Source organism: Bombus vosnesenskii, unplaced genomic scaffold, assembly GCF_011952255.1.
Source record: "Bombus vosnesenskii isolate JDL3184/JDL3185 unplaced genomic scaffold, Bvos_JDL3184-5_v1.1 scf7180000014579, whole genome shotgun sequence".
In the NCBI taxonomy this organism is placed as follows: Eukaryota; Metazoa; Arthropoda; class Insecta; order Hymenoptera; family Apidae; genus Bombus; species Bombus vosnesenskii.
The window spans coordinates 1,223,387-1,242,282 of record NW_022883531.1 but is presented as its reverse complement, the minus strand read 5'-3'; the positions used below and the strand labels follow the sequence as shown (position 1 = coordinate 1,242,282).

The window sequence follows — 18,896 nt, the reverse complement described above, 5'->3', positions numbered from 1 at the left end:
ATCGGTTGACGCAGTGCACGAACGTAGTCGAGGCTGGTGACACTGTTCCGGGAGCACCGGCAGCGGGATCATGAAGAGCAGGACGGACAGCATGCACGATGCAACGAGGACCGCCTCGAGATCGATTCGAAGACCGTGGGATCAGCTTGATTACTATAACGGAAAGCGGATAGTGACGTGGATGCCTGTCGCGCGATTTGCTCGGGCTTGATTTCTATCTGGCTTTAGTTTCAATCGGAAAACAATTGTCTATCGAAGTTGATTGTCGCTCAATTAGAAACGAAGCTACTATTTAGAAGCTTGGAAACGAAGATTCGAAGATTTGAGAATGAAATTGGGATTGAGTTTAAGAACGTATTAATAATTAGCAAATTAAGAAAGGAAAATAAGTCCGATTTATATTAAATTAGACGAGAGGAAAATGAACGTAGAATATAAGCTAAGGATTTGGAATTAAGATTAGTCGACGATTGACTATAAACGACGCTCCTTACTGCAGATTCTTGTAAGTTTAGAGCGAAAATTTTGAGAGGTGTACATGAAGTACTCTGGCAGTGCATTACGAAATCAAGAGCGAAAGAAGCGAGTTGTGATTTGAAAACGATCATCCATGTCTGACTAAAAACGATCCTTACTGAGAGATTTTCTCAAGATTACGGTTTGAAAACTAGTCAACCAACGTCTGACTAAAAACATAATAATTATTAACATAAACATTAGAAAGTTTGAACAGCCACAAGGTAGTTTCATAATTGTGTGTTACGAAACCAAAAATGGAGGAAAGTAAACTTGATCTCTGATTTACTTCAATCAGAATTCGAAAACGGGCGTCGATAGATGCCTATTTTAAAACGATATTTCTCACGAGTTTGAAACGAAGCTCGAAAGGTTTGAGATAGTTGGGAAATATAAAAGGTTTGGGATAGTTGGGATATATATCACAAGAAATAAACATCTTTATCTCTGATAGACTTACTCCAAAATTCAAAAATAATTATTTATTGACGTTTAATTTAAAAATCATACTTTTTACAAGTTTGAAACAAAGTTTGGAAGATTTGAGGTAGTTTGAAAGCATATTACTACCACTACTAAAGAGAGGAATAAACAAGTTTAATTTCCAATTTAACTTAACAAGCCTCCATCGACGTTTGACTAGAAAACATACAATCTACTAAGTGTTTGTATAAGTTTGAAGTGAAGATCTAAAGATTTGGGCAGCCGCAAGACGTCTGAGAACGAAGTAAGTCCCATTTCCAATTTGCCTAAACTACGATTCGACAATGAGCATCGATCAATGTCTCATTAAAAAGGGCCCCTCTACTAACGAATCTTAGAAGGTTTGAGCCGTCCACGATAAGATCTGTTACGAAACCAAGGTATAAAAGAAGTAAGTTTTCACAGAAAAATTGTGATCTAAGAACACTGGATTGAAAATTCAAGGATAAAAGCCTCAAAAAACGTACTACTTGTAACTGAAGATAGTTGTTTAATTAGCAATGGTACTTCACAGTATCCAAGTATTTTGAATATTCGGGAGAAAGGTTAAATTCCCATTGAAAAATAAAGATTATTCGTGGTCTAATCAAAAACACTACTTTACATTAAAATTTTTCATACAGAATAAAAAGTTTCGTTCTACAATAACTTTTAAAATATCAAGAAGAAAGAAACGTACTTTTTAGTAGAAAAAAGCTAAAAGTAATAAAATCAAATTAAGAATCACATTTTCCGCTAAATTTTCTGAAAAAATGGATCTTAAACTTTCTATATGTTATCATGAATTTGTCACGAAACTAAAAATTCCGGAACAAGATCGGGATCCTAAATATTAATATAAAAGTAACAATAAAAATTAGAAATCAAGCAATGTCCGATTAAGAGGGATCTTTTCTACTGAATCCTCGTTAATTCTCGTATTCTGAATATCAACGAAACTAAGGAAGAGGGAAGACATCGACTCGAAGTTAACTTTGGAAGATCGTTACGTCGATTCTTCGCTAAGTTATTATTAAGGATCGAAGAAAACGGCCGGATGCACAAACGATTAATTCTCGGCCCAGTGAAGATCCAGGGATGCAGCAAAAACCAACGGTGCATACTTAAAGGACGCCGTTGAAGAGGACAAACTGTTAAAGAGACGTCGACGTAGCCTTGTCGATCTCTTTCACAGTATAATAATAATATCAACGTACATCAATTAAACACCACAAAAAATTAGCAATTCGACTATCTACAATAATTTTATCGAAGCTCCACGTTGATCAAACAAAGGCGTTCTTCGATGAAACCCTACCTTTAAATGTTACATAAGGAAGATATTGTATCGGAGATAGAATTTTTTTAAACTTTCGTCGAAGAAGGATGTAAGGATTTGAGAAGAAAATTGTTGATTAGGCACCGGTGAGTTTTGGAATGTTTTTTAAATTCTTTCAAACTTCTTTTACACAAAGAAAAAGTTAAGAATCAAATTAAAAATTGTGAATATAGGAGTAAATTTTAGAGAATTGTGTAAAAGTTCTTTCAAAAGTTGTTTGAAATTCTTTCCTCTTTTTAAAAAATGGGGAGAATTAAGAAAAAGTGTAAATGAAAGAAATGTTGGGTTTCGTCGTCTCTCACACGATTGTGGGAGGAGGGAGTTAGAATAGGGTAGTGTCGCGGACGAAAGTAGACGTCGAAGTAACGGATGGTCGCGTCGTTCTTCGCTACAAACGGTTATTTTCGGAAAGACGTAACATGGGGACGACGAACGGCCCGTTGAATATCAAATCGCGAAATTTCATAATTCTGCGATTAGACGTGAATTTCCCGTGAGAGTCGTTCCGTTCGATCCTTGGGGGATGAAACGGGATAGAACGAGTCTCCAAGTTACACAAGACACGTTCGCGATGAAAGATTGCACGATCCTTTTTCATAACGCTTTTCTACGTAGAAAAGGAGATTCAGAAGATCGTTAAAAAAATTCGTGAAAATTATTAAAATGTAACAAAATTAAATTATGAAGTATGAATCGTAAAAATGATTGTACGCTGTAAATATTCTATGCATAATTCTATATATCTAGACAACTGTAAAAAGAATTCTACGTATAAAATCATATATATATACATATATTAATATGTATGCATGGGCATTTTATTTCTAAATTGTATCGTTAAAAATCATAAAAAAATACAACAAAAGTATTCCCATCGAAATATTATTTTCTATAATTCTTTATACTACTCTTATTGCGAGGAAACTTATAAAAATAGTTTCGCAAATATACCTCCCAGATTCTCGTACCATTTTCCATGTCAAGAAAAGCTCACTAATTAAAATTCATACTAATAGCACATCAAAAAATCAAAACATAATTTTTCGAAAAATCTATTATTCTTTTCAAAAGTTGCCCTGTGCAAATAATGAGAAGCTGTTAAAAAATACCTCATCACGAGCAAAGGGTTAATCACAACTGTTTACAACTTTGCTTTTAATCGTCTGTCTCCCGCGAATTTCATAAGTTTCATGAATACAGAAACGGGGTGAGCAAAGTACAACGGTGAATTCTGTTATCAAGAATGGAGAGGGGGCGAGGGGATGGGGCTAGCGACATTCTGAGCGAAAGGAATAACTAACTGGTTTCAGGCTTGGTGTCTCTGAGGCTCGCAGCACGGTCCGAAGAGCCCGTAAAGTTTAACAAAGCGAGGGGGTTACAATGCGAAGTGTCCTCTCACCTCGTTCTCCCGAGAACTCCGCACGTTAAAGCCTTGCAGCGCAGCTATACCATCGTGCTCAATGCTAATTAATTCAGACGTAAGATGATATGGAGTCTGAAGACGAGGTGGACGAAGAGCTGCCGGAGGTGAAACACACAGAGGTACGATAATCCCACTAAAAAAGATGCAAGAAAAAGAGAAATGAAAGAAAATGAAGAAACAAAAGATGACAAGTTAAATTATTTAATAATTACTATTAATTAATTGTTATGTTCATTAACTTATCAAGGACCAAGCAGAGAAATAACGAGTGAAAATGAAGAAAATATTATTGAAAGACATAAATACTTACATGGTAAAAAATTTTTAATGCAGATAATTAGTGAATATACAATAGTAATCATCAATGAACAAGCCTAAAGTGAAATGACATGGTTAATAAATTACGTGCTGAAAACTAAAAAGTAACTACGTACTAGGGATTCTCATAAACGATTATTGTAAACAACTAGAAGAAGTTATAAAAATGATACTATAAAGATTGTAATATGATATTAAAAAAATCACATAGGTGGACCGGAATGATAACTTAAAGAAGTTCGAGACAATGAAAATTTCAACGAAACCAATGTCCTCGAAGACGGCAGAGCGAAGCAACTGTCACCTGGTGTGCTCGCTGAATCCCGAGCAACTGGAACCACCCGTTGTCCCCTGTAATGATCCTGATAAGACGAAGACGCAGGAAGAATCAAAATTACCTTTAAGCACCAGCATCAAGACTGATACGAAGGACAGCGAAATTGTCCTGAAGGACAGGATATGCAGGAGCAAAAGGATCACCTGCCAAGATACGATACACGAGTACGACGAGGACGATAGTCTCACTATGGAAAAAGTTGGCAGGTAAGTAAATATTTTGTTCTTATACCTGAATATTGTTCGTTATCGCTAATCTGTACATTTATTTTATAAAATTTCATGTTGCTTTTGAATATTTTATTTCTTAACGTGGATCGGCATATTAATAGATATCATAGGCAGAAAGCTAAAAAAAGTACATTTTTGTTACGATATTTTTTCAAAAAGGTACCTCGAGGCGCATCCAGACGCGGCGGAGACCTGGTTTCGCGAGAACGCGAGCCTCGAGCTTCGTCAACGACTTCAGAGTATGACTGTGGTTCAAACCAAATCACCACTGAAGAACGTACACCAACAGGAGAACCTTCTGAGTCGAAGCAAACGGAACAGTGTCACCTCCGACCTGTTCCAGAGTTGGCTGGCCTCCAGTTCACCGGCGAAACGCAGTAGAAGTCCCAGCAGGTGACTTAACATCTTTTTAATCTTTTCTATTTTAAAAACTTTTTCATCTTTTCAACGTTATATGTAAATATTCAAAGAAACTTGTGTGTGAGGACTATGAATATTTTTCAAATAAACAAATACGTTCTACCTCGTTTAGGTATCTACTATACTTAGATTGCAGTTACTTATTCCCTATAATTGCGTTTATAAAAATATTGCGATTTACATAAATATCTTTAATTTACTAAGGATGAAAATTTATAAAAAAATGAATTATTACTTTAATTTGCCCTTATCATCAACGGTTTGCTAAAGAGTAAAAATCTTCATTCGTAGAACAAAGAAAATATCAGAATACCTATAAGATATGATCGTGTATGTTAAATCCAGGACTTACACCTCGTTGGTAGGACGAAGAGAAGAGCTCAACAGGTTAGATGAGAGCGATTTGTTCATGGAGTTGATCAGGGATGTAGCGAATGAGCTGGATATCAACGTTCTTTGTCATAAGATCCTTGTGAACGTCGGCCTGCTCACGCATGCTGATCGCGGAAGCCTTTTTCTGGCTAAAGGACCTCTGGAGGATAGATATTTAGTTGCAAAATTGTTCGATGTGACGCAAGACACTGAATTGGAGGAAGCCATTCAAAGGGCGAAGAACGAAGAGATTAAGATTCCTTTTGGAGTTGGAATTGCTGGCTATGTAGCTCAAACTAAGGAAATCATCAACATCAAGGATGCTTACAAGGTACGCATAAAAAAGAGATTCGATGAATCGATAATAAGTAAGATGTTAAGCACAAGAATGATGGGACAATTTAAAAAAATAAAGAAAAAAATTCTAGATAAAAACATTTCTAGGACAAAAATAAATAGTTGATAAATGTTCCTTTCTAGGATCCAAGGTTCAATAGTTCCATCGATATGAGAACGGGTTACAAGACAACATTGATTTTATCTATGCCTATCTGCAATTACGAGGGAGACGTGATTGGTGTTGCACAGATTATAAACAAGACTAATGGTAGTAACGAATTTACCGATAGAGACGTGGAGGTGTTTCAAAGGTTAGCGAATGTTACCACTCGTTAAAAGTAAAAAGCAACATTACGGACTCTACGTTATGCCAAAGAATTACGCTAAATATTTTCTATCGTGGATACAGATTATAGACTATCAGACGATAATCTAATGGCAAGTGAAACAAATAAAGACAAGACAGATAAGACAAGATGGAAAAAATTGGAAAAATACAAAATATTTATCGTTGAATATTGTAGTACAATAGCTGCCTATCTTTGAAATAAATTAAAAACATCGCGACATACATATTCTACGTCTGTATGAAAAAACTAATTACAGGTACCTAACATTTTGCGGAATCGGAATACAAAACGCACAGCTTTTCGAGTTATCGGTGCAAGAGTACCGAAGAAATCAGATTCTGCTGAATCTTGCTAGAAACATATTCGAAGAACAGAACAATCTGGAATGTTTGGTCACGAAAATAATGACCGAAGCGAAGGAACTTCTAAAATGTGAAAGATGTGCCGTGTATCTTCTAGATCTTGACTGCGGCGAGGCAGTAAGTTCATTCGAATAATCAACCTCAACGTAATTAAAGTACGAAACAGATTTTTGATGAATTTCTAATTTTCTCTACTCGGTTGTTAAATAGCATAGAATAAGTAAAGCTGTGAGAAAAGCGAGGATTTCTCGAGCCCTTTGAAAGGGTCGGCGAGGAGCGTAATAAGAAATCCTAAGTTTCGTTTCAGGGCCACCTCGAAAAAATCGTCGAACGACCGGGAAAATCGACGCAAGAGTGCCGGAAACCGCTGTCGAGGAGAGAGGTGAGTGACACCGGCAACGTGTTGCTCGAGTTCGTAAGTCTGATCATCTTTTTCTTCTTTCCTGGCGGCTCAGAGTAACAACATCGAGATGGAGGACATTTTCCAACAACACGTAAGTAAATCTCTTGGTCCTTGACGTATCAATAGCGTTTAATATTCTTAATTTTTCATTTTCCTTTCGCGTCAAAATTTCTCTTTTTATGCCTAGGCATTGAACGATGCAAATAAATTTACTACAATCTTCGAGATGGACAACGAGACTCAGGAAGCTAAAGTCTACAGACCTAGCGGAAGCGATCTATCGAATCCTCTGGGTCAGATCGCAAGATACGTCGCTGCTACTGGTCAGATCTTGAATATTGGAGACGTGACCACATGGCTGAAGAAGGACGTTGTTCAAGCTGGTAGTGGACCCATCAAGAGTATCCTTTGTATGCCAATAGTTAATGGACAGAGAACTGTGATTGGCGTTGCTCAATTAATCAACAAGGTTGTTTTTCATTTTTTTTTATATCAAATACTTTTATATTTTTTAGTTTTCAGGAGTGAGAATCTTTGATAATTAGAGTGATTATCTTCTATTTTTTATTAGAAAAATTAATAGTTTTTTTAATTAAAATTAAATAGTTTGAAATTGAAAAATCCAATATTTACGAAGCTCACTATCGATCTACGAAATCTAAAGTTCAATTATCGATAAACTATTCTACAGGACAACGGAACATCCTTCACAGACTCGGACGTATCGATCTTCGAGGCGTTCGCCATTTTCTGCGGCCTCGGAATCCACAATACCCAAATGTACGAGTCAGCTTGTAAGCTGATGGCCAAGCAGAAAGTAGCTCTTGAATGTCTGAGCTACCATGCGACAGCCAGCAATGACGACACATTGAAATTAACTTCTGAACCGATACCGTCCGCGGAATGTTATAATTTGTACAGTTTCACTTTCATTGACTTCGATTTAACCGACGAAGACACCTGTAGAGCTACAATTAGAATGTTCAAGCAATGCGACCTCATCCAAAAATTTCATATCCCCTACGAGGTTCTCTGCAGATGGGTTCTCAGTGTCAAGAAAAATTATAGGTAAGAAAATTGTTAAATTAATTAAAGTATGTTACATAATACTCCAAAGTAAATGATTTTGGAAATTTTGTCAGCAGAGTCTTCCCTAATTAACTATCGAAATTATTATAAAAACTGCATTACAACTTATGAAATGCCGTAACAAGATTACAAACAATTGGATTGCGGATGTTTATGTATTTATAAAATATTTAAATATACATGCGAAATATTCAAGATGAAGTACTCGTTATAATGTTTATGCAGCGAATCAAATCTCTGTCTAGATTGCATTTCCTTTTATTTTATAATTTGCACAACATCCACAGTCTAATAGTAATGCCGAGACAAAAATGAATGAAAATGTATATTAAAGTAACTTGTGGAACCTGCTGTAGCATGGAAATTTCTTAACTATTTTTAGACCAGTCAAGTACCATAATTGGAGGCATGCACTAAACGTCGCCCAGACGATGTTCGCCATGCTGAAAACCGGCAAGATGGAGCAGTTCATGACAGACCTTGAAATTCTTGGACTCTTAGTCGCTTGTTTGTGTCACGACTTAGACCATCGAGGAACCAATAACGCGTTTCAAATGAAGACAGAATCGCCATTGGCCATTCTCTATTCAACAAGTACTATGGAACATCATCATTTCGATCAATGTGTCATGATCCTGAATTCGGACAGCAATAACATCTTTCAGAGTCTATCTATGGAAGATTATAGGAAGGTGATGAAGGTGGTTGAAAGTGCGATACTTTCTACTGATTTGGCTGTTTATTTTAAGAAGAAAAATAGATTCATGGAGCTGATCGATGAGGGAGAATTCGATTGGCAGAGTGAGGAGAAGAAAGAACGTAAGATTAATTTATCAATGATTACCGTAAAAGCTAGTAATTCACCTATATATCATTTACGTATATCCTCTGTTTCCTCTACAGTATATCCTATAATATGATGAAAGATAGATCTGAAGAGTGGTTTCGGTTGATTTGCGATATCATAAATAGTGAAAATGAAATTTGTAATTAAAAATTTAATAACTGGTGTTCTGTACCGACAGGGTGACATCAAATTTAATATTTTATTATTTCTTTATAATAGAGAGAAATCTAAGTAAATATTACTCTATTTCCATAATGTCTGCAAATTTGACGTTTAATTATATATGATTTTTTATACTCGTGGAAAAACTAAATCTAGAAGACACCTATTCCCCTATATCCAGTATACCCAGAGGTGATATCCAGTAAAATAAATTCTAAGAGCCTTAAATCCATAATGCGCTAAATTCAATAGACAGCAATTTTCCTATATCTATAGTAAAATCAAATCTCGAAGTCATATGTATATATATACTATATTTATAATAAAATCTATCCCACCTAACAGCTAACAGTCAACCTAACTCTACATTTCTAACATTGCCTAACCTAAATTCTATTGTAATTACTCTTCACTGACAGCACTATATCAAATACCAAATTCTCATCCTTCGATTTCCACTTTCTATTTCCAGTGCTATGTGGAATGATGATGACGGCGTGCGACGTGAGCGCCATAGCAAAGCCTTGGGAAGTACAACACCGCGTAGCCAAGCTAGTCGCCGATGAATTCTTCGACCAGGGTGATCTAGAACGTCTTCAGTTAAATCAACAACCAGTGGCCATGATGGATCGTGAAAGAAAGGACGAACTTCCCCAAATGCAAGTTGGTTTCATCGACGTGATATGTCTGCCTTTATACAAGGTCCTCTCAGACACTTTTCCATGGATCATGCCTCTCTATGAGGGCACCATGGAAAATAGGCAACATTGGCAAGACCTGGCTGAAAAAGTCGAGATGGGTTTGACCTGGATTGATCGTGACACCATTGACGAGCCTGTAGAAGAATTCATTTCCTATGAACCCAAGGACATCGAGTTCACTGTCACGACCTTGAACTGTGCTCACGTAGACAGAAAAGAAGTTGCAGAAAAATCCACGTTAGGAAGATTCGCTTCTTTAAGAAAAGGAGGTCGAACATTAACCAAAGGTGTCAGACATCGAATCAGTAGGTCACTTTATGCTAGAGGCACTCCTGAAGATGCTGCAAGATCGAAAGCTTTGATACCTGACAGAAAGAGTCGGAACAAATTATGTTTGCTCATTTGACGGCTTACGTCCACCACTCTTGAGAGCATACCGGAATGACGAAAGAAAAATAGGAAGATTTTATGAAAAATGTAAAATTTTCTTAAGATTAGCTCTGGTGGACGTTGATAGTGTCTACTGGCTAATTTATACTAGCTTGCAACTAGTTATTTACGAAGAAATAAAGATTACCTTGAGCTCTTGATGTTCATAGAAGATTTTGAAAAATCACGGTAATCAAGATTGTTAATAGAATTATGGAGATAACAGAAGATTAATGGAGAGTAATTCATTGAGAATGAAGAACTAAATTCTAGAGAATATAATGACTGTATAGTGGAGCAAGAAAGAAAAGTTCATAGAAGGTTTTGGAAAATTGTGGTAATCGAAATTGTTAACAGAACGACGAAATCATTCGTTAAATAATGGACGACTGTAAAAATGAAACTTCTAAATGACTGTATAGCGAAGATACAAAGCAATGAATGCCTTGAAAAATCAAAAACTGTCAAAGTAACATGGAATTGTGGTTTCCTTGAACAAAGAAAATATTTAAGATCACAGAGTCAAAGCTGAAAATGGGAGCTTGCAAGATTTCATTCCAAGACTGTCGAGTCTTTAGGTGGGAAGTTAGACGAATAGTCGATGGCTAGGTAGTTAGAGTGGTGATGAGTTAGGCAACCTTCATCGACTTTTACCATTCAGAAAAAGAAACGTGATGTAGTCGACGATGGTACGAATTCAATTTTGACAATCTTTTTTGTATTACATCTCGATACCTTATTAGGATAATTCCAGAGATATAGAATCGATGAAAAATGGAAGAATGGATCTCGCGATTTATAAAATAGAAAAGAAAAGAATAGTTGGAAGATGGGCATTTTTATATATCAATGGAAAGGAGACGAAAAATACAGAAAAAATAATGAGAAATATGTACCCAAATGATAGGCATTTTTATATTCCAAAGAAAAAGAGGGAAAATAGAGAAAATTGTAAAAGAAAAAATGAAAACAACAGAAAATGTTGGAGTCTCGATGCATTCTCGAGACATTGCATTTCGATTCCACGCGTTTCTAAGATAGCGCCGAGAATCAGTCAGCGATAAAGGTATGTACAAGGCAAATTAATGCTTACGAATCGAATTAACGATTCAATTACGTCATTCAACCACACCAAAAATTGCGTCTATGACGCAGGAAATAAATACGCGATCTCGCATTCTGCAATTCAAGGATGTGACTCGCAATCTTATTTTTGTATTTTACTCTTTTTTTCTTCTTCTTCCTTTATACATATCTTTCCTGGTGTCAATAACTTATCATTAATCCAAGTATCTTTCCTATTTTCTGTTGTTTTAATTAATATCCAGAGGATGATAAGCCAGGAAAAAGCTCAAAAAGAATTCGATGAGTCTTTTGTTTCATTAAACTATTAAGTATTTATGATTGAATCGTATGAAATCCTTGTCACAGATGGTGTTGTGCAAAATAGATATTTTCTTGATGAAACAAAAAGACACAAGCGTGATACAAGCCTGGCCGATCCGTGCTAATAGTACGTACAAGTATCAATTAATTATTCAGGATCGTTCGAGTGCGGTGTTTAAAAAAAAATGCAAATATGTGAATACTGCGACAAGAGTGAGACTGGTTTCTAGTCTTTTGATATAGCCACTGTGTACGAACATGCCTGTCAGAGACTATCGCACACGACTAAATAAAATCTGAATGTGCTCAAAGTGTCTTACACTTCTTCTACCTTTTCTCTGTCCCCTAGAAATAAATTTATTTTAAATTAAACAATTTATAGAAATTAAAAAAAATTAAATAAAAGGTATGAAGTATGGAAAGAATATGATAGAATCTAGTGTTTATATACTTGATTCTAGAAAAAATACAATAGTATTGAATTTTCGACATTCAAAGGACATCTTTTTTGATGAATGAAAACTTCACAATTTTTCAATCAATAACTCGTGAAAATATTACTTATGATAAATATTAATTAATTAGTTTATCAATACCTGAGAGAGAAATTTTTTTGTAATTATTATAAATCACCCGTAATTCGCATAGGAATTTTCATTTTCAGTGACTATCGTGACCCACTGATGACCTATGAACAAGATTTATAAGTGACCAGCGACCCACGATATCACAAAAAAGTTGTATTAAAATCATCTCATTTCAATTTCAAAGAGTAGTCCTTTGGCTCCGTGACTTTTACGCAGCATTTTATTATTAAAACATTTAGAAATTACACTCGAACGATGGTGTCCTTTACACAATAACGAATCATCAAACGTTTTCTTTTTTTCTTTTGGTCCTACGATTAAATTAAGTATAACAAACGGTTTCCCCTCATCATCTTTTTTCTCTTGATACTCCGTGTGTCGACGATTTAAATTCGCTATTTACATATTTATGCAACGTTTGTTTGCATAGTAAAAGAAAGAAAGAGGAGCCTGACACGCGTAACACTACGACACTGTTCGACAATTATTTTCATTTTTTCTATAAGACAAAAAATGTGTCCCTTATATTAGAGATTTTCATTTGTTTAATCTCATTTATAATTCATTTACTTAAGAAACGTAAGATAGATAGATAGATAGACACAGAAAGAGAGAGAGGAAGAGAGAGAGAGAATGTCGAGGCAGTGGCGCGGCTATTTGGCAAGACTCTTTCACCTTGTCGTACAATTTATGTGGAGCAGGCTCCATTTATGATCACCGTGACCAAGGACGAGACCGAGTTTTACCCTAGAAAATGAATGCTTAATCTCCTCATGACACGGGTAAGTATATGTGGGCACTAAAACAGCCATCGAAACATCTCGTAAAAAACGATATACTCGTTAGTCAATGTTATAAAGAAGAAAAGTTTCGAGGCTTGTCGATTGAGATCATATCATAACGTTCTATGGGGAAACGAATACAAAAAATCATAAAGCATCTGTGAAAAAGTCGAGCATACGGTTTGCAAGATTTGACAAGAAAAATTCTTTTAAATCTCGCGCGAGTTCGTAGAAAAATATAAAAACAAAATCACGCATACAATGCGACTATAATTATGTATAACCGGCATCATCCAACTAAGTGTATGTGAATCGCGGTTCATCCTTGATCACAATGCTCGCACTGTCACATTGATTCGATATAATATAATCTATTTTTTAATTAATCATCTCTTTCGTAATTCACCTTTTTTTTTCGTTTTCGTCTCTTCTTTTTTCTTTTTTCTCTTCTTTTTTGTACAATTTTATTTTTTAGCCAATCCAACGGAGATTTCTCTGAGCGCAAATACTTTGTGCCAGCAATTTCGATTTTTCGATCCGATTTGTCTAATTAATTACTCTGTTAATAGAGAGGTGTCACATCCACAGTGAACACCTGGGCTTGTGACGTGTGTCGTGTTCACAGGTTCAATGAGTAAAACTCACGAGATATGGTCACTGAACAGAAGCATCGTGGAAGATATAACGCGAAGAATAATTAAGCTTAAACGAAATTGAACAAAGCGTTTTAAGCTTATAATGACGCGAAAAATGTTTCTCAGTACTTGACGATGATGCTGAATCAAATTCAAAACCAAATTGAGTTTGGAACTATTCAACTGAGAAATGGAACTCGAATTTGATTCACATACACAGTCTGTTAAATGCAGATGACGATAAAATTTTTAAACGGACAGTAAAAATCTTTTTAAACATTCACTCGATATACAAAGAAACTGGGCATGTAAGTAAAATCTGTGTAAGTATTTCTGGTCTTATGCATTTGATGAATATAACACGTTCCTTAGTAAATACACACCCAGATACTTTGCATCGATTGTTTACACTGGCATTGTCATATGCATAGAAAATTTAACGCCTTGGCCTTGATACGCATCCACGATTTGTCCAAACTCAGTGCTGGACACTAGATACAATAATTCCAATTGATCAAAAACATACATGCAAAGAAAGAGTAATTGTGTCCTTGTTTTCAAGACAAACCCTGTGAAAGTGTACTTTTGTTACTGTTATTTCACGATCGAAAGTCTCACGAAGTGTCAATGAAATTCGTTACATTCCATCAAATGGAATAAACAAAGCTTTCCTTAGAACAAACTTACATTATACTATATCAAAGAAGTCAACTTTTGTTCGTGTTATTTAACAAAACCATTGCATGTATGTTTACAGTATCATTCACTGGAAATGTAAACCATTTTCCTTTATTCTGTGAATCTCTGTAAAATTCACATTGCATGAACTAAATTGTACGGTACGATTGGAGTTTGAACAAAATTTATGTCCAGAGACACTCATCAGCTCATATAAGTTTTGCAATCCCAACAAAGTGGCAGAAGTGCTCGGATCACATAAAGAACTCCCTGGATCGGCTAATGTGCAGTCACGATGCAGGCCTGTCCAATACTGAAATTTCTATTAGCCTAAGACCACGCATTACAGGATCCGTTAGTAACAAACCACGTGGCTTATAGACTCTGTCATTTTGTTCACTAACAAACTTTGCCACTTTTCGTAAACACTTTTCGTAATGAGTCTCTGTGCATATATAAATTAGATAACCAGTGAGGCAAGCCAGGCAGCCTTCGCAGTATGTGGAACAACTGGCTCGTTCAGCTTCTGCGAAGTAGTTGTTCAACTGATTGATTGTATACTCGAACGACTGTCTGTCCAGCTAAATTGAAAAATAAGATAGCAAAAACATATTCCATAAATGTGAAATAAATTGGTTTGTTACTGCCTATGAATTCACTAAATTCACTCTTCAAAAATTAAATTAAAACGAAGGATATTATTATGTTTCTGCAACTGCTGATCCTATAGTAGATTTATATAAAAGATTTGAAAACAGAAAGCACAAGAAATTATTAAAAAAACATATACATTATTGATGAAATAAATCTTATATAGAAGTAACAATTTTTAAAATATATAATTTAATAATTAAACAGACAATTACACAACTTAAAAATTAAACGGAGATAACCAAAAAGATAACTCAAATGGTCAACATTTTATGAATAAAACACATAAATAAATTTTTTTAAATACATACTCTGCTTTCTAATTCTGTGGGAAACTGTGTTTGGAACTTAACCATAGTGCCTTCACTGTAGTCACGTTGTATAAAAACTTTCTGACAATTCGGAGGAGGCCCCCCACCTGCTTGCCCTCGACCAGCTGACATATCCTCCAGGGGTGTAAGGGCAGCGTGATTGCCCTACAAAAAATAAACCCAATAAACATTTTACCAAACTCTTCCACAAAATCAATTTAAAACTCAAAATTTCTTCTTTTATCACTCTTCTCACCTTTACTTCTGGTTCGCATGTCGAACACATTTTCGTTTGTCTAACCACAAAACCGCACCCAAACCACTTTATCGAAAATCATTCGTAATAAATCTGAAGTCTATCGACAATCGATTAAAAACGATATCGTACGGTGTTCGATATTCAAAGCAAATGGAACATGAAAGAAAGTGACGAAAGAAACATCGTACCATACAGACCAATAGTAAAAGAAAGTAAGAAAAACCGAGACAAAAGGTGGACGCACTTACCAATGGCATTTTAAGCTTCGTCTTGACGATTTGATAAAACAGATTCGTTGAAAATAATCTCGACTATTTAGTCGGACGCGAAAAAGAGAACGAGGGAATAAGGATGCAACATACAACTGATCACTGAACCATGGATTTTCGTTGGAAAACCACGGAGGACAGTACTCTGACTCTGACTGACTACGGTCGTATACACAGGTCTAGCAACTCCCGTAGGGGAAGTAAAGCTCTTAATGTCGTAAAGTGTGCTTCACAATCGACCGCTAGCCATAGAGCGCTGCAATCGCTTTGCTAAGTGAAAACACTTTTAGCTACATTTCCAAATACTGAAATTATTGAATTACATACAAATATTTAGTGAAATATCAAAAATGTATATATATATTATTTATTTATATAATAAAAATATACTTATTATTCAATTAATTGACAATGTAAAAAATACCAAAAATTCTTTTCAAACATGACTTGACACACACCAAGTGGACAGATACGTATTAGCTTCCTCTCTGATACTAAATAAACTAATGTTTAGTATTTCACTAGGAACAGCTAGAAATAATAAAAAACAGATTATTGTATGTACATAATGTGCTTTTATTGCAGCATAATATAAAATTTACACATTAAAGCTGGTCTTAGAAGAATGAATATACCTATTTTATATTTTCCATATTTCATAAAATTAAGAATGCACAGGAAATATATCATAAAATGAAACGCTATTAGAATTAGAAAAAGATGTTTTAATTTATATACATTCTTACGGTTTCCATAATTTTAAAAGACCATCTTCGCTATATGAACATAAAAGATTCTGATGCGGATGATGCGTTAAACCTATAACATCTTTCTCATGTATCTGAAATGTGGAAATAATAAAAAATACAATAAAAAATAAATTATTAGAGTTTAAGAATAAAAATACTTACATTAAGTGTTCTTTCAAGCTTTCCTGATGATGTAGAAAAACAATAAAGAACAAGATCTTCACCAACACAGTAAATAAATTCGCCACGTGGACTTACAACAGTACATACGAAGTCACCTCCTTCTCGTTTTCCACTGGAGAATGATCTTACTATTTGCCCTTGCATATTCATAATTACAACTGTGTTTGAACGATTACACACGACGAAATGTTCTGGATTTCGTGGAAGGACATGTATGCTATTAACAGTTAAATCTGCAGCTCCTAGGGACTTATATGTACCTATACATTCTGTTGTTTTTAAACTCCAAACTTTTACAGTTCCATCTGATGATGCACTGATCAATATAAATAAAAATATTTAATAACTGCTTTACAAAAGAAAAGTAATTAAGAACTAATAAAATAGGTATTATACCTTATTACGTTATGTCCATCTGGGGCAAAAACTACTTCATTTACAAAGGAAGCATGTCCTCGAAATTCTTTTAAAGTTTTTCCAGATTTAAGTCCATGTATCCTATATTAAACTATTATACTAATTATAATGTTAAAAATGAATTTTTCTATAATTATTGCTTTTATATACCTTATAGTAGTATCAAATGATGCAGATAAAATTTGGCTGTTATCTCTACTGAACTGAAGGCATGTAACACCTTTTGAATGTGCTTTTTCAAATCTTCTTAAACATTGTCCACTTTGAACTCTCCACACTTTTATTTTACCATCCTGTCCACCACCAGCTAACATTTCACTATCACGACTAAAAGCCATTGATAATACAGCTTGCTCCATCATCATAAAATTGTCTTGAGCTTGATATTTTAAATCTTTCCTGATTTTACCAGTTGTGAAATTCCATACTTCAATAAATCCATCAACAGAACCAGTAACTAAATACTGACCATCTGGTGAAAAACGTGCACATTCTACATGAGATTTTTGACCAAACTTAATCTGTTTTGAAAGTTGAGTAGGGTACTTCTCATCTTCTTGATCTCTCACTGCTGCTTTTCCTCTAAACAAATCAATCGTAGTACCAGGTGGAAGTAAACCTTGATGTTGTTGCCACTTTAATGCTTGTCCCAATAATGCAAGTAATCTACTTGATGGTACAACTGATACTTCACCAGCAAGAGCTGTAGCTATGTAAGCTCTTCGTTTCTCTTTTGTACTTCCATCAGGATATGCTTCACGTGGATCGAAATATGAACGTGCAAGTAAATTTTCTGTGCCCAAAAAAAAGATATGATATTAAAAAAATATATAAGCAAAATAAAATTGTATGTAAATATAATATCTAATTTCTGTTAAATATATTTAATATACCTAGATGTATATATCTTTCAGGTTCTTGTTGTTTCATCATAATCATGGGATCTGTTTGCCTCAATAATGATCGAGCTGCTCCTAATTCTCTTAATTCAATTAATTCTAAGACAACCTATAGAGTATTATCATAAATATGAAGTTGATATTTATTAAAAATAACACAAAAAATCTTTTTGCTTAAAAAATCTTTTTACCTGTTCGTATAAGTCAATAAGTTTCTTATCCGGCAATTTTAGTGACTGTATAGCTTTTAATACTGTATCCCAATGCCCATTATTTATATCTGCTACAAAACCATCTACACTATCCACTGTATTCAATGATACACCTGTTTCTTCCTATAAACAAACAATTTTACTTTTATTGTGTACGTTTATTAACAAAATTCGTTGATATGATCCATTTGCTAAAGAGTATATTGTATAACAACGATAAATAGATACCTGTAATGTTTGTAATGTTTTGACAAGATTTGATTCTTTAAGATACTGTTGTATCAAACGAATTACGCTAAAATCAAACAATAACATATAAGTATTAAAAACACAAATATTCAAATTTTATTATACATAATTAATAATATAATAATTACTCTGCAGATTCAATTTCAATTGACATCTTTTACAATGCTTAAAAAAAATGTACAGGAAAATAAATATTCCCACTTAATCACAATCAATCAGAATTAATAAAGAAAGACAATCTCATAATCTCATGTAACGTTATGTCGTCAAACGATACAATCCTACCACTATCGAGTTATAGTTATTTTTCCCATTTTTATCACTAGATTAAAACAAATTTAAAAAGAACTGTCATTTCTTAGATTTATTAATTTTGATCCAATTTTATGTAAGGAATCTTTACTACGATTTAGATATTTTTATTTAATAAGTTATTTTTAAAAGTATCGATACATCTACTCTATTTTTAGAATATATATTTGATATTATATACTTACAAATCAAAATTATTTGAATTATTATCAATTATA

At 34.4% G+C, this 18,896-nt stretch overlaps 3 protein-coding genes across 4 annotated transcripts; 1 reads left to right on the top strand and 2 right to left on the bottom strand.

Annotated features, from left to right (window-relative positions):
• The first annotated feature begins 1,035 nt into the window (after positions 1–1,035).
• On the top strand, positions 1,036–11,796 carry LOC117240264 (cGMP-specific 3',5'-cyclic phosphodiesterase-like). The gene is made up of 13 exons (XM_033506241.1): positions 1,036–2,403; positions 3,628–3,859; positions 4,270–4,601; positions 4,785–5,018; positions 5,391–5,748; positions 5,898–6,067; positions 6,363–6,585; positions 6,776–6,850; positions 6,924–6,962; positions 7,059–7,340; positions 7,563–7,939; positions 8,343–8,779; positions 9,442–11,796. The coding sequence occupies exons 2-13, from the start codon at positions 3,806–3,808 to the stop codon at positions 10,074–10,076; spliced, it is 3,216 nt and encodes a 1,071-aa protein (XP_033362132.1). The 5' UTR covers positions 1,036–2,403; positions 3,628–3,805; the 3' UTR covers positions 10,077–11,796.
• Positions 11,797–12,242: 446 nt separating this feature from the next.
• On the bottom strand, positions 12,243–15,879 carry LOC117240267 (golgin subfamily A member 7). 2 transcript variants are annotated; one of them, XM_033506247.1, is made up of 3 exons: positions 15,637–15,879; positions 15,130–15,294; positions 12,243–14,748 (listed from the first exon to the last, which is right to left on the bottom strand). In XM_033506247.1, the coding sequence occupies exons 1-3, from the start codon at positions 15,643–15,645 to the stop codon at positions 14,458–14,460; spliced, it is 465 nt and encodes a 154-aa protein (XP_033362138.1). In that variant the 5' UTR covers positions 15,646–15,879; the 3' UTR covers positions 12,243–14,457. The 2 variants fall into 2 exon arrangements, with proteins under 2 accessions (XP_033362138.1, XP_033362137.1); XM_033506246.1 differs by lacking the exon at positions 15,637–15,879 and adding an exon at positions 15,386–15,603.
• Positions 15,880–16,361: 482 nt separating this feature from the next.
• On the bottom strand, positions 16,362–18,651 carry LOC117240266 (WD40 repeat-containing protein SMU1). The gene is made up of 8 exons (XM_033506244.1): positions 18,495–18,651; positions 18,346–18,412; positions 18,097–18,240; positions 17,900–18,014; positions 17,157–17,799; positions 16,986–17,087; positions 16,569–16,905; positions 16,362–16,498 (listed from the first exon to the last, which is right to left on the bottom strand). Exons 1-8 carry the CDS (start codon positions 18,518–18,520, stop codon positions 16,400–16,402), a joined length of 1,533 nt encoding a protein of 510 aa, XP_033362135.1. The 5' UTR covers positions 18,521–18,651; the 3' UTR covers positions 16,362–16,399.
• Positions 18,652–18,896: the final 245 nt, after the last annotated feature.